The sequence below is a fragment of the Physella acuta genome, unplaced genomic scaffold (assembly GCF_028476545.2).
Source record: "Physella acuta isolate Inbredline_101_S28 unplaced genomic scaffold, ASM2847654v3 ptg001798l, whole genome shotgun sequence".
NCBI lineage: Eukaryota > Metazoa > Mollusca > Gastropoda > Physidae > Physella > Physella acuta.
In genome coordinates, this window is record NW_026733308.1 from 116,195 (window position 1) to 131,273 (window position 15,079).

Sequence of the window (15,079 nt, forward strand, 5' to 3'; positions counted from 1 at the left end):
CTTTTGCCATCTATACTTATTAAAATTTCAACTATAAAATACAAAGACATTTATGAATATGTACGTTTCATATTAAAACGTGTTGCCTTAGCCTTGGCTGAATTTACTGCATAAGGTGAGACCATAGTGTGATCACAAGTTGACATAAATATGGTTGAACATTATTTCTTAGCAAGGAATGGAAATTTCACTAAATTTTCTTTTTATAGCGGGTTGATGATTTATGTTTATTCATCTTAGAAGAGATCCAGTGATTACAATGGTAAAAAAGGTATTGTACGGTAGAATCCATAATAGTGACCCCTCTATAGCTTTGTATGTTTACACAGGTGAACTCTACTCCATCTACCTTAATCTTAAGGACTAATGCTAAACTGTTTATAATTTAAATATTGTAGGCATTGGTTCTTTTTAATAATTCATTATGCACAACAGATGAGATCCCTGCAGTTGTTACTCTCCAAAAAGCTTTGATTATTACAACGTATCTACAGAACGTACCCATCAAAAAGAAATTTGGTAAAATCAACTTAATTTGCATTAATATTTTCCTAGGATAATTATTGATTTTATAAAATGTGCATAAATATTAAATTATGTTACGTCCACAGTATTAGTTAGAGATATGTTTAAATTCATATTTTCAACTAAATCTCTTCATTAAAAGTGTGGACTGTAAAAAAAAAGTTGACACATCAGACCAACATGACCAACCAAAAAACACAATAAAAAGTAATCAATATTTATTTTAAATATACAATGCAAATTGTTTTACACTATCTGTACTAATCACTTAACCAATGAGTTAATCAGCTTATTTCTTATATGAGCCTTTGAAGCACAACCTATCCATAAGCTAGAGGGTAATCTTGCTTTAACAAAAACCACCATTGTTTGGTGCATTCATAGTAACAATTGTTCACCATAGTACACTTAGATCTTTGATGCACATATAATTATCCAATACAAACAATCCCTGGATCTGGACTAACTAACAAGTCTCTCAAGTGCAGGCACAAAAAAAAAGTAAAAGCTTGAATTATTCAGCCAATTCCTCTAAACTGTGCTTGCGTGTTATTCTTTTATTCCTTTCCTTCAGTCGTCTTTCCCGCTCCCATTCCTTTACTCTCATAGTTTGGCTGAAATAAAAGAGTAATTTTAAAATAAATGGGGGATAATTCATAGAAAGATTTATTATACTTGACACCATTGTTTAAATAAAGCAGGAGTGATCTCCCCTAAACTTTCTCAAATGTTTTCATATAACATTACAGGGGATGGCAACTCGGGATATAGACATGACTTTTAATTACTTAAACTGTTTAAAATAAAATTTGATAGAAAAAAGAATAGCGCACAAAGTGAACAGCAAACAAAGTGTGTATAATAGTGCGGAACTTTATAAATTCATATGAATTTTTTTTTAAAGAAATAGGAAATAAAGTAAAGTACCACTTCCGGTCACTGGAAATTACTCAAAATTTGAAAGAAAACAGAGAATTAGATCTTTTACTTGTATAGTTTCATCTAACTGAAACAGCCAAGCCACCTGTACTTTCCCAATTATGAGTCAGGTACCCATTAGAGCTGGCTGGACTCAGGGACGTCCTATAGACTTGAGCCTAAATACTATCATAACTAACAAATTCATTGTTTTTAAAGACAGAGGGAAAATAAAATCTATTGAATGCCATTGTCTTTGTGTTAAAATCAGATAATGTATAATTAATACTAATAGTTTCGCTGTCTGTCTATCTATCTATCTATCTATCTGTCTGACAAGAACGCTCTAGAGAAAACACAAGCAATTTAAAAACATGCATAGTAATTCGAAAAACGAAGTATGACGTCGACACATTTAGCGCACAGAGTAGAAAATAATCTCAAGCCGGATAGTGCACACATTGATATGACGTCATTGATTATCGAGTAAACATTCAATACAAAGGCAATTTGGTCTAATCTAAGTGGTTTGCGTGAAGAGTTCCTTTCATACAATTCTTCGGGTAGGTGCGAAGCCCCACCCCCGCGTAAGAACGTTTGAGCCCCCCCCCCCTCGGGGAGGGGGCGGACACTGGAAAAAGTATATAATTATATTTCGTTGAATGGGACGGTAGACATGTTTTTTTAGGGGGGTGGGGGGGGGGGGGGGGGGTGTGTGTGTGGGGGGGGGGGGGGGTGGGGTGGTTTTAATTTAGACTTTTTCCTCCCCGGAGAGGGGTGGTGGTACTTGAAATTTTCGGTGGCGGGGGTAGAATTTTCGGGGAGGGGGCGGACACTGGAAAAAGTATATAAATTATATTTCGTTGAATGGGACGGTAGACATGTTTTTTTTTGGGGGGGGGGGGGGGGGGGGGGGGGGGTGGTGTGTGTGGGGGGGTGGTGGGGGTGGGGGGTGGGGGTGGGGGTGGTGTGTGTGTGGGTGGGGGGGGGTGGTTTGTGTGTGGGTGGGGGGTGGTGTGTGGGGGGGTGGGGGGTGGGGGGGTGGTTTTAGTTTAGAGAAAAGAGACAGCACTATCAGCCTAGCGCCCGGTGTATCCTTCCTCAACGGGCCATTTTTCTCGTATATAATAGCTGTGGTAGTTAGAAAAACTCAACTATCTATGTATGTGAAATGATCTAAAGTGCCTTTGTATATATTATTTTATGGGATGGGCTTTGAGAGAGAAAAAAGTAATTAAATCAGCTTACTCATTCAATTCGCAGTGCTCCCATTCATGCAATTGCTTTGAGCAGTGTGAGATAAGACGAGGAAAGTGCTCCTGTTTACATTTTGTTAAAGCCAAAAAATAATCCACACAATAATCCCTTCTCTTCAGTGGAATATTTGCTTTGTCTAATTCTTCTCTAGTTGCAAGTACACCTATTTGGATAAAATAAAAGTGACTTAATTAACTGGCAAACAGTATCATTTAACACAGCTGATTGTAGCCTTTCCTTTCTGCAAAAACTAGCATGTCAAATTGGTGACAATAAATACACTTATAAGACAAAGCATACAGATATGTTCCCCATTATTAAAAAAATTTGCTGTGTTTAAAAAAAAAAAGTATGCATAATTTAGATTAATAACAAATGTATTCATGACACTAGAAACAGTATTTGTATTTTAATACAAGGGTTAGAAATTATTGACAAGAATTTTTTTGTTAGGACTTTCGGTTAGGTATAGGGTTAAGTGTTGATATTAAACAACAATGTGCACGGCACCACACCCCTTAACTGGGCATACCTATTTGACAGTGTAGTTTTTCTTTTTTATTTCATTTGCAAATTCCAATTGTTTATACTCTCTAACATCAACATGCCTATAAACCCAAAGAAGGGCACTAACTATTTTGCAACAATAAAAGAATAGTAAATAGGAGCTGTTTTACATAAAACTTTGAAAATTCATTCATAAAACAAATACTGGGTCTAGAATGATAATTTTTTAGCGCAATTTCCATTCTGGAGAATTGCGTTTATTAACCCGTCATTTCTGGATGTATGAATGAATGGATGGATGGATGGATGTGTGTCCGCAGCTTTAAGTCGTATCTCCTCCTCAACGAAGCAATATCGATGACTAGTTCCAAAAGCAATTATGTTAAGCAAGTTACGAGGATGAACATAGGCCATAAAAATTCTGGGTTTCTTTCATGGATTTCTCGGAAAAGCCAAAAAACCTAGAACAAATTCAGTTTTTGCTCCATATCTCGGCAACCAGACCACTTAGCGACTTGAAACATTTACCAATCGATTCCTGCCATAATTTAAACCAATATTGCCGAAGAAAGTTTTCAAAAATATCCTTTCGTTCGGTCACAAAAAAATTAATTAAGAATTTTTAAACTGAGCGTCTTGTAGGTTTTTAGCGCAAAAGCTGAGGATCGAAAGGATTTTAATGAGCGGAGGTTCGAAAGGATTTTTAAAATTTTTCCCCTTTTTTTTCGACTGATACGGGAGGCTAGTTTCTATTTTGTTTTGAATTATTAAAACTGCTTGTGTTGCATTATTTATTTGCTGAATATATGATTTATCTCGATTTAATTTACTTATTAATTCAAACGTTATTTTTGTACCCTATTAATAAGCTGAGCTTCGAAAGGATTTTACCATAGCGAATGAGCGGAGGTTCGAAAGGATTTTTTTAAAAATCTCGTTAATAAATATTTTTTCTATTTTCTTTTGAATTATTAAAACTACTTGTGTTGCATTATTATTTTATTTGCTCAATATATGATTTATCTCGATTTAATTTACTTATTAAATCAAACGTTATTGTTGTACCCTATTAATAAGCTGAGGTTCGATATAAGGAAATTGCGCTAAAATTGTCACTAGACTTTTTAATTAACTTGTTTAGTATATTGAGTGGAGGACCTTCCCTATAATTCTATGTAAATTTTATCATTCTGTGATAAATGGGAAAAATTTACAAAAATATCTATTATTCTAATTCTAGTGACTAGTCACCCCTAGCAGCTAGTCTACTGATTTTTTTATGTTCCACAAATAGCTTGTGATCGTCAGCGGGAGAAAAATACCTACATCATCAAGGGTTCACCATGAGTTCACATTGACTTTCTTTCATACATTATAGCTTGGGCAATTGCTATTTGAAATTGTGGTGGCCTCAGTTTTGGGGTCATTGTGAGTTCATATAAGTTTGCTTGTAGTACCATATGTGTGAGATACTTGTAACAGTACAAACTTAAAGAGTTTCGTACTTTACTCATGGCCATGAAAATCTTAACTGGCACGAACATACTTTTAAGAGTAAAAAAAAAAAGCAAAATCTGGAATCTAGATCTAAATAGTGCACATTCAATATTCCTAATTTGGATTTTTCTCACGTTGACAAAAGTAAATTATTATTATCAAAAACTAAAATTCATGAAGAAATAGGCCTAGTGTTTTCCTAACCGTTTTGTGTGTTTCTAATAAAAAACGGATAATCTCACGATATAGCATTGGAAATTATCAGGTAAACCATAGTTTATTTGACCGGTGAAATAAAAATAAAGTCAAGTGCATTAATGTTTTAACTTAATTTAAAGTTTAATTGACAGCAAAAAAGTAAGTATTAGTAAAACTTAATATTAATAGGCTGTTGCTCGTAATTTTTAAACTCCACTAATTTCAAATAAAATTATACCACAAAAAAACAGTATTTTTTTCCCTACACATTGATACCAATTATGTGTCTCTAGCTTAATTAGGAGCTAAGATATGGCCTTTTAAAAAATTGTGGGCGTGGCTAAAACAGCTTAGACCTTCGTCATTCAAGTCAATGTTACATAAACAAAAAAGTTGGCACCGATGGTTTTTTCATTGCATCATCACGGATTCGCATTTTTCGAAAAATTAAAAAATTATAATTTTATTGCATCATCCGGGATTCGCATTTTTTGAAAAACTAAAAAATTATAATCAAGCTTAAAGCCTAAGTTATACTGGACTGAATGTGATTTGAATGAGTAATTACATGCCATTGTCAGCCTCATAACATATTGACTTATTGTTCCATGTACAAAAAAAAATTAATGTAGGTTTAAAATAAAACTAGATCTAGTTATTGTAAAACGAATTATTAATATTTAATACTGTTACTACACTACTATTATTATATTATAGAAATGCACAAGCACATATTACACTGCACACGTTCTTATTGTAATGAACGATATTACTTGGGTAGATGAAGTAGAGTAGACCTACATACACACACACACTACATGATAAATGAAAGTTGCAACTGGTTGCCTTGACGTTACTTTTTCAGCCCCCCCCCCACCCCTTTGTACTTGATATCAGTGTCTATATCAGTAGGCCATAATAAAATTATAAAATAAAAAGGAAACAGCTGTCAAAGTGTGTACCAGTATTTATTTATTACTAGTAAACAATTCAATGTAACAATACTGACAATACAGACATTTCAATGTTTGCTAAAAGAAATATAAATTATTAAAATACAGTTATCAGATCACCACATGAATTTTGATTTTGTCTAATAAAATAGAAACATTTAGGAGAATGGCAAAGTAAAAAACAAAAATTTTTTGCAATAATTTAAAAATATGTTTATCAGAGCAAAGAAATAAATTACATAGCGACAACCTAAATTTAGCCTTTGTATAATCTACAATCAACATAGTAATGTAAAACAGTTACATAATCATAATTAGTGTGAAGAAACAAATCTACAGTACAAGAAAGCAGCCTCGTCTCATTACGATCCCTTTCAAGAAGAAAAATAGTATTAATTATCAAGGAATAAACACCCATGCTGGAAAAAAAATAATTAGTGACAACAAATTTCTTGGATTACTTTAGTGTTTAAAAACAATTTTCTAAGGTATCAATTGTAATTAATCTTTAGATACAATTTCAATTAGCACATATAAGGAAAAGAAATACATTTTTAAAAAGCGTTGCTACTTGAGTGATCAAACTGAAAAAGAAAATAGTTTAAATTAGTTTGGACCAACATTTTTGAAGCACTTAACTAATGATTCTAGGATTATCTTGCTGATTCAAATTACCCTGAAAAATAAGTTACGTAATTAAAATGTAATTATTTTTTTACATTATGAAAACAAAACTTAATTATAAACATTGTTAGTGTTAGTTTTCAAAATTTTTACAATTCACAGCAAGCATTTTTTCAGTAACAACTTATAAAAACACTAATGTTAAAAAAATAAAGTTAATTTGTATACTACAAATGAAAGAAGTACTCTGTAACTCTTGATTAGCAATTATTCAGTAAGAAAAACAAGATTCTTACAAAGCAAGTCAACAACCAGTGATTCTGCCAGATGACAGATTCTCAGCATTATCCTAATCATCTGCCCCGTGCGGCGTCAATTCGGCCAATGACGAAACGGCCCCGTTAAAACGGCCCCGTCAAAACGACCCCGTCAAATCGGCCCCGTCAAAAGGGCCAGCGACATATGGACCCCGTCATATAGGCTCCCGACAAATAGGCACCCGTCATTTAGGCTACCGACAAATAGGCTCCCGTTATATAGGCTCCCGACAAAAGGGCTCCAGTCAATAAGGCTCCTGACAAATAGGCTCCCGTCATTTTGGCTCCCGACATATAGTCTCCCGTCATTTAGTTTTTTCCACAAAACGGCCCCCGTCATTACGACTCCCGACAAATAGGCTCCCGCCATTTAGTTTCTCCACAAAACGGCCCCCGTCATTACGACTCCCGACAAATAGGCTCCCGCCATTTAGTTTCTCCACAAAACGGCCCACGTCATTACGACTCCCGACAAATAGGCTAGCGTCATTTTGGCTCCCGACAAAAAGGCTCCTGTCAATTTGGCTCCAGACAAAAGGACCACTGACACAGTGGCGTAGCTACCGTAAAGCTAGCGTAAGCAAGGCATGGGGGCCCAAGGCACATAGGGGCCCTTTTCCCTCATAAAAAATTAAAACTTTTACAATGGAATTTTAATATTTGTTACATATAAATAATTTTAAAAAAGAAAAAGGTTAAAAGTTCCAAAAAGCCCCCCCCCCACCGTTTCGGCAGTGGGATTCAGTGTTTGTGGGTCAAACAGAGCCCAATCGTTATAATAACACTACAGGCTATATCACTTTGTCTCGCAAGACATTGAGAGAATCAGCCTATAAATAAACTTTTTAGCAGTAGTAGGCAAGCATAATAATATAGTATAAATACATAATCAGGACATATAAAATACAAAATGTTGCCTTCAGAATATTTATATATTAAAAAATATCCATCGTAAGTAGAAGTTGATCTCTTCGTTTAACTCCTCTGTAGCCTAACGCAGAGGCGTAGCGAAGGCGAGGCGGGGGGTGCGGTCCGCAACGGGTGACACCATTTAGGGGGGGGGGGTGACACCAAAGGCAAATAATTGTAAAATTTATAGAATGAAATGCCATTTTCCAGATCCATTAGTTAAAGTTAAATAGTCTTCTAAGTACAAATCGGAAATTATATCAAGAGGGGTGGGGGGGGGGTGTGACACCACGACGTAAACGTAAACTATAAAGAAAACAATGCTACATCCAACTGTATTATAAACAGACTGTAGATAAACATCGTTACTATTAAGTCAGCAGTGATTAAAGCTTAAACACGTACGTGTACCAGTATATGGCATATATATAAATTTTAGGCCTATGTAGGCAGACACACACACATTATATATATATATATATATATATATATATATATATATATATATATATATATATATATATATATGCTTTGTTTCCTGGGAGGGGGTGACAATACGAAGTGCCGCACCGGGTGAGACCCGACCTAGCGACGCCACTGGCCTAATGGCTGACGAAGGGGCCCACTGATAATTTTTGCATAGGGGCCCAAAAATCCTAGCTACGCCACTGCACTGACAATACCGTTTCTGTAGAGACTAAGTCTCCCGGCAAAGCGGTCTCATTGAATATGACATCTGCCAGTGGGACCCCTTCATCAATATTCTTTAGAGTTAGCTTATCCAACACTCTTATGTAATACAACGTATGCATCTCTTGTTCGGCAGGCCTTATTTTTATATTAGTTTATCTATTATAAAATATAGTATGTTTTAATTTAAGGGTCATCTATCTATGACATCCATAATTGAGTCGGTTATAGGCTGTTCCAACTCATTGTGTGGGGAGAAGGGTCCACGCTGTACCTTCATAACTGCAATATGCTTGTACAGGGGCGTAGCGAGGGGGGGGGGCGGGGGGTGCGGACCGCACCGGGTGACACCATTTAGGGGGGTGACACCAAGGCAAAAAATAGCAAAATATATAGAGAAAAAGTTGAGGGGGTGGGGGTGCAAATCGAAAGATTGGGGGGGGGGGGTGCAAATCGAAAACTTGAAAGTTTGTCCCCGGGAAGGGTCGCAACGCCTCTGGGGGGGGGGGGGTGACACCATTAAGTGCCGCACCGGGTGACACCCGACCTCGCTACGCCACTGTGCTTGTAGGTTATCAAAACTAAATGCTGTTATCATGTTAACATCATGTATATCATACATTTACACTTCTGTGCTCGCTTTTAAGCAACAGATCTTTTCTGTTGTGAATTAAACATTATCACAACTTTAGAATTGGTGGAATTTAGCTGTTAAGGGCTCGATTTGTTTGTGAATTAATGTTGGTTCATGAAAAAATAATTTCATTCGGGCATTAAAAAGAGGTTATGGTGGTATTGGAGGTAGGACACAATGGTTACTTTTATGCCAATAGTGGTCATATCATTCATTTTTCTGGAGCCAATATGTCGGGAGTCATTTTGTCAAAAGCCAATATGTCGGGAGCCCAATTGCCGGGAGCCAATATGTCGGGAGCCCATTTGTCGGTAGCCAAAATGTCGTGAGCCCATTTGCCGGGAGCCCATTTGTCTTGAGCCCTTATGTCGGGAGCCAATATGCCGGGAGCCGCTTTGTCGGGAGCCAATATGTCCTGAGCCTATTTGTCAGGGGTTAATATGTCGGGAGTCCATTTGTCGGGAGCCTAAATATCGGGAGCCCATTTGTCGGGAGCCTATATGTCGCAAGTCAATATGACGGGAGCCCATTTGACGGGAGCCAATAAGTCGGGGCCCTTTTGACGGGGCTATTTTGACGGGGTCGGTTTGTCGGGAGTCGATTTGACGGGGTCGTATTAACGGGGCCGTTTTGACGGGGCCGATTTGTCCCGGGCCGTTTTGACAGGGCACCATCTGCCCAGTAGCTTATGGTGTAAAGAGCTGACTTTTGTTTTGTTGCTGGCACCCTTTCAATAGTCCTTCCACTGTATTGCGACACACCCTGATCACCTTGCTCCCACTTATGAGTCAACTGGCCACCAATCAGATTTCCCATCAGAAACCTCTCCAGCTGTCGCACCAAGAAAGACTCAGTAGAAGTCAACAACGCTTCCATGACTTTAAGAAACAGAGTACAACTGATCGCCACTTTGCGTTCTTGTAAATCAACTTTATCAAAGGACCAGAAATTAACTTCCTAATCAGCCTGAGTGCTTGCAGCGCTGGACGAGAACCCCAGGCTTCTTGAGATCTGCAAGCAGTTGAATGTAGATTTTAGTTATGTCCCAGCAGCCACATCATTCTCTTTAAGATGAGCCTTGAATAAAAGCTGGATCTCCATGAAAACTACCTGAAAAGAGAAGGGCAAATGGAATTAGAATTAAGCAGACCATTTCACAAAGTATATATTTAGCTCAACATATTGCAAGGTATATAAAATAAATATAAAAATTAGAAATAAATTCAGCCTCCATACTTACTAAATGAACTTCCACCTGAGACATTGAACATAGATAGGGCTGTACACAAGTTCCACCAACCTAATCCACTCACAAGCCTCTGTTCTCCTCAGCCGCTTTATCTCAGCCATCAAGTTTCTGATTACATTAGGTCATTAGCAATCCTCCTTACACTGGGTTAGTCTTGCCTATAAGCAAATAAGATTTACAAGGAAAACAAATTTACTCAAGCTGTAGGCCCTATGTATAGGCCTATTTTTTTTTTGCTATAAGTCTAGTATTAACTTCATATTTTAAAAAAATTACTAAGTGCTGAAACTGGCCTTAATGAAGAGGTCTAAATAATCTGCTGAAATAATAGAGGGCATAGCATAGGGCTTTATAAAAAATTATATATAGGCCTAGTATTATAGATATATTATATATACATATATATATATATAGGCCTAGGCCAGGCCTATTTGATGGAGAATTATGCCTGAACTAGTCTAAATCTAATCTTAACAATAACAATGTCTTACTATTTTTACAAGATCTAGACTAGATCTAGACTCCTTGGATGAAACAGAATGCAAGTTTCTGCAAAAATAAAATAATAAACATTATATTTATTGTAACTACTAGATCTAGGCCCTAAACAAAATTAACTAGTCCATTTCTTAATAGATCTAGATTAATTTTTACTAGATCTAGATCTAGATCACTCGAATCTTAGATCTAAATACTAAATCTAGATCTAGATCTAGATTCTTTTTAATTTTTTTACTAAGTCTAGATTCTAGTTACTAGATCAGTAGATTTTTCTAAATCTATTCTTGATGATGTAGAATATAATTAGTAGATCTAGCTAGATCAAGATCTAATAGCCTATTTTTATGTAAAGATCTAAAAATAAAGTAAATGTACAGTCTAGAGTCTAGATCTAGACCTATTCAACCGTAATAATTTAGTATGTAGGCTACTTAAACTAATAAAATTATAATTAGAATCAAGGCCTAAGTGACAATGAATAACTAATACTAATATCAGAGAGCGGATATCAAGAGATGCGATATTTTAATTATGTAATAATTACTGGGAATTTGGCGCGAGAATAAGGCTTACTCGAGGGCGACTTTTCTGCCTATGTGGAGGGTTAAGACATAATTTTTTAACAGATATTAATTTTTTTCGACCCTTAGACTTGAATCATTAATATACTTTTCTCTGACTTTAAATTTTAAGTATATAATTAATTATCCAAACTTACCTTATATTTGAGCACACTAATCCTTGGTGATGTTTCAAACAAAATACAAGAAATAAAACGCGATTAATTTTTAAAACATCTTATCGTAAAGATGAGGACCCCTTCGTAATTAAATGTAGACCGTGGGCTCTACTCATTAGCATAAACTGATAGGCCCCTAAATACCTAAGGTCAACCGGAAGCAAGAACTTCAGGTTCAAGGTACAGCCATGATTACCATGGCAACAAAGGTCACGGCGCAAGCTGCGCAACTCGCTAATATTAATTAAAAAGTCGTGTGTAGTAGGCCTAATTAATTTTTTTTTTAAGAAACAGAAAAAAAATGCGACAGCTAGATTCTAGAATCTAGGCCAAATAAGACGATTTGATTTACTAAAGTTTAAAGTTGTAAGGAGAACTAGAACAATGTTTTGTAGCAGCATTAATTAGCACGTACACTTAAAATAATTATAAATACAAAATAATTAGCAAAACAGTATTCAAAAATTAAAAATCAATCTATGCACATTATGAACATTATGTATTAAAAATAAAATGGTGCCAACTAAACAATGGTTTACAGTATTTCCGGTGGTTTTCAGAATGGCGTGACAGACTACGCCATGGTTTTACTGTTTTTACTGCTATACCATTCCGAAATAATATTCGATGCTATATTGTGAGATTACCAAAATAGGCTCAACTGGCGTTGAACGTGAAGCAGGGAATTAAATACGCTAAAATGGAGTTTTACCATCTGGTGATAGACTTAGTGACTAGTACTATAACACTATATAGGCATTTTGATGAAAATTTCAAAATTAATTTTTTATTAAAAAAAATGTATCAATAATAGCTAGCACACTAGTAAACTAAGAAAAAAAATTCCAAATTCAGGTCAGCCTGTGGCACCCTCCGCTACACTTGACTGAAGGAAAAAATACTTGACCTGTGACCTTCATTCAAACAGAATTTGCCTTTTTTTTTATTTGAAGTAAAAATGTGCTTAATCTTACCCAAATAAGTAAAAAAAAAAAAAAATTGAAAATGAATTTTAATTACTTTTGTAAAGTGAGATACAGCTTAATGAACATGTGCTTTCTTGAGGGGATGTGACCCGGGTGTGGCACATCACAATTGGAACTTTATATTTCAGTGTTTAATGATTATATTTATACACAATCTGCATGCTATGCTTTTAAAGTTGATAAAGGGTAAGTATACCAAGTTACAAAACTTGCAATCTAACTAATAATTTTAGTTTAAAAAATAATAAAAACAATTTTCAATGAAGAAAGCAAAAACAATCATCAATGAAGAAAGCGTAAACATTCTATTTTTAGGTGTGACATAAAAAAGTCATAAATCTAGCCAAATGATTGGATTCTTGCGCGTCACACATTTTCCTGCGCTTTGTGTTCACCAAAAAAGATTATAATAAAATGGAATTATTATCTTTACTGAGCTTATCTCATGCCTACAATAAATTATTACCAGTTTATTGTAATGTGTGTAAAATTAATGCTTTCAAGTTTCAAATAAGCATAGTCTGGTTAAAAATTAGCAGCGGTATTTTATAGTTATTTGATTCGAAAGATAAGAATTATATATAGAGCTTCTTTCACTAAGGCGCCCCTTGCTAGACAAAGAAATTAGGCAAAAAGCAGATCCGACAATTCTTAATTAACAGACTTAAATAGAAACAGATAGTTCCGATTTCTAAAATTAACGATGGCTTAGTAATCGTTAGTTTTATCCCTCTACCCATTAGTGAAAGCGAAACTGGTCGCCAATTTTGGTAAGCGTATGAGCCGTGAGATGGCTTCGAAACAACAAACCCGGAAGCTGTGAATCGAACGGCCTACTAATATTTAGTAGTTTTTCTTACTAAATCTAGAATTTACCCAAATTTCAAATTAAACATGACTACTGAATGATAGACATCCATATTTAATCCATTAGGCACTAATTTTGAAGTTTTTAGTTCATTTTAAACTAAATTACTTAATTTAATATTTATTGACACTCACTGCCATGGCCAACACACCTCTCCATGACAACTCTTCTTAAGCTTGAACGTAAAGAAAACCACAAATAAGTTAGACTTTTTAAGTGGTCATGTACCCAGAGTTCCCCACTAGTGATCATCAAATAGCGGTCACGTGGTTTAAAAAAATAAATAAATTTGGTTGTCATTCAAAAGTCGTGTCTTATTTTAAAAAGTGCATGCAATATTTGATTTATTTCTTCATATAATGATAAAACTAATAATTCTACAACCTCCAATTCATTTTTGTGACCTCCGGGCTGATATTTTAGAAGTTCTATTAATTTTAATGAGACCGACTTTTAAATTTGGCCTTCATTCTCCAAAGCAAATTTTAAAATGCTTTTCTGGCATATTTAGCCTTGCCACCTATAGGATGTTTTTATAACGTGAAAACCCGCCATTTTACTCGTGATAAACATTTTTAAAAGTAATTCTAAGAAGGTCTCTGGAACTAAGACGAAAAATCGTCGGAAGTCATGCATCCGGTCCGTACGCCATATTGTTGTTAGCAACCGGCCACGCCTCCGGGTTAGCGAGAAATACTAATATTTAGCAATTGATTTAGGTTTATCATTCATCTATAATCTATAATATTTGACACAAACATATGACAATATACTTCTATTAAAGCCTTAACAATGAGGTAATGTTTTCGTACATTAATAGCCGCGGGCGATTTTACGTACCTAAAACGATAGATTACCAAAACAAGTTAGATCTAGATCACTGAACCCCCCTCCCCCGTGAACCCTCCGGCCTTTCTTTACAATACTTTACATTTATGATTTATTCGTAAAAGAAAGAAAGCAACGAAGATAAAAAGAAAAAAAGAAAACCATACGCCTCTCTTTGCGTCCATTTGGAAATCCAAGCAAAGGATCGAAAGTTGGTGGATTTTTATAATCCGGCGCAGTATCTGGATGGGAAACATATGTATACCACATATTCCCCATTGTTGTTATCGTCGACCTCCAAAGCAGTAGCCGGAAATACCTACTTTTTAGAAATCCCAAATTATTATAAAAACTTCCACTAGCTAAACATATTTTTATTGTAATCAAATTTAAAAATCGACTTAGTAATAATATTTTGTATGTAACTAGCTATGAACAATTTAAAATCATAGCTTGAAAACGTAGGTAAATTTGTGATTATAATTAGTATTTGTCAAAGTAAAATTAAACTTCAAAGAAATTTCTATTCACCTGCTAACTCCTCCCACTTCCGTGTGACGGACGTCAATCAACCTCAGTGATCCCACCCCATAATCTGGTCTCTCTTTAAAAAATCCTATCACTAGGCCCAGTAGGCCTACTAGTAGATCTAGAACTAGACTCTAGGCCCTATGTTGAAATTAAACCTGCATAAGCAATTCTTCCTTCATAGACAGGGGCAACGACAACAAAAAAAAAGGTCGATATTGTATTCACAAAATTGCTAATAGTAATATTATCGTAGCTTACTGCTAACAAACTTTAGCTATCTTTCGGAAAAACATATTATGTATGTTAAGATTTTGTTGTTGTTGATATTTTAAATAAAAATCTGAACTG

At 35.3% G+C, this 15,079-nt stretch overlaps 1 protein-coding gene and 1 long non-coding RNA gene across 2 annotated transcripts; both read right to left on the bottom strand.

Annotated features, from left to right (window-relative positions):
- Positions 1-726: 726 nt before the first annotated feature.
- On the bottom strand, positions 727-14,534 carry LOC131930544 (NADH dehydrogenase [ubiquinone] 1 beta subcomplex subunit 7-like). Its single transcript, XM_059287082.1, has 3 exons — positions 14,368-14,534; positions 2,692-2,863; positions 727-1,139 (listed from the first exon to the last, which is right to left on the bottom strand). Exons 1-3 carry the CDS (start codon positions 14,477-14,479, stop codon positions 1,040-1,042), a joined length of 384 nt encoding a protein of 127 aa, XP_059143065.1. The 5' UTR covers positions 14,480-14,534; the 3' UTR covers positions 727-1,039.
- LOC131930546 (uncharacterized) lies at positions 9,709-11,749 on the bottom strand. The gene is made up of 4 exons (XR_009384135.1): positions 11,498-11,749; positions 10,770-10,827; positions 10,270-10,436; positions 9,709-10,139 (listed from the first exon to the last, which is right to left on the bottom strand). It is a non-coding gene; the product is annotated as an uncharacterized LOC131930546 (long non-coding RNA).
- Positions 14,535-15,079: the final 545 nt, after the last annotated feature.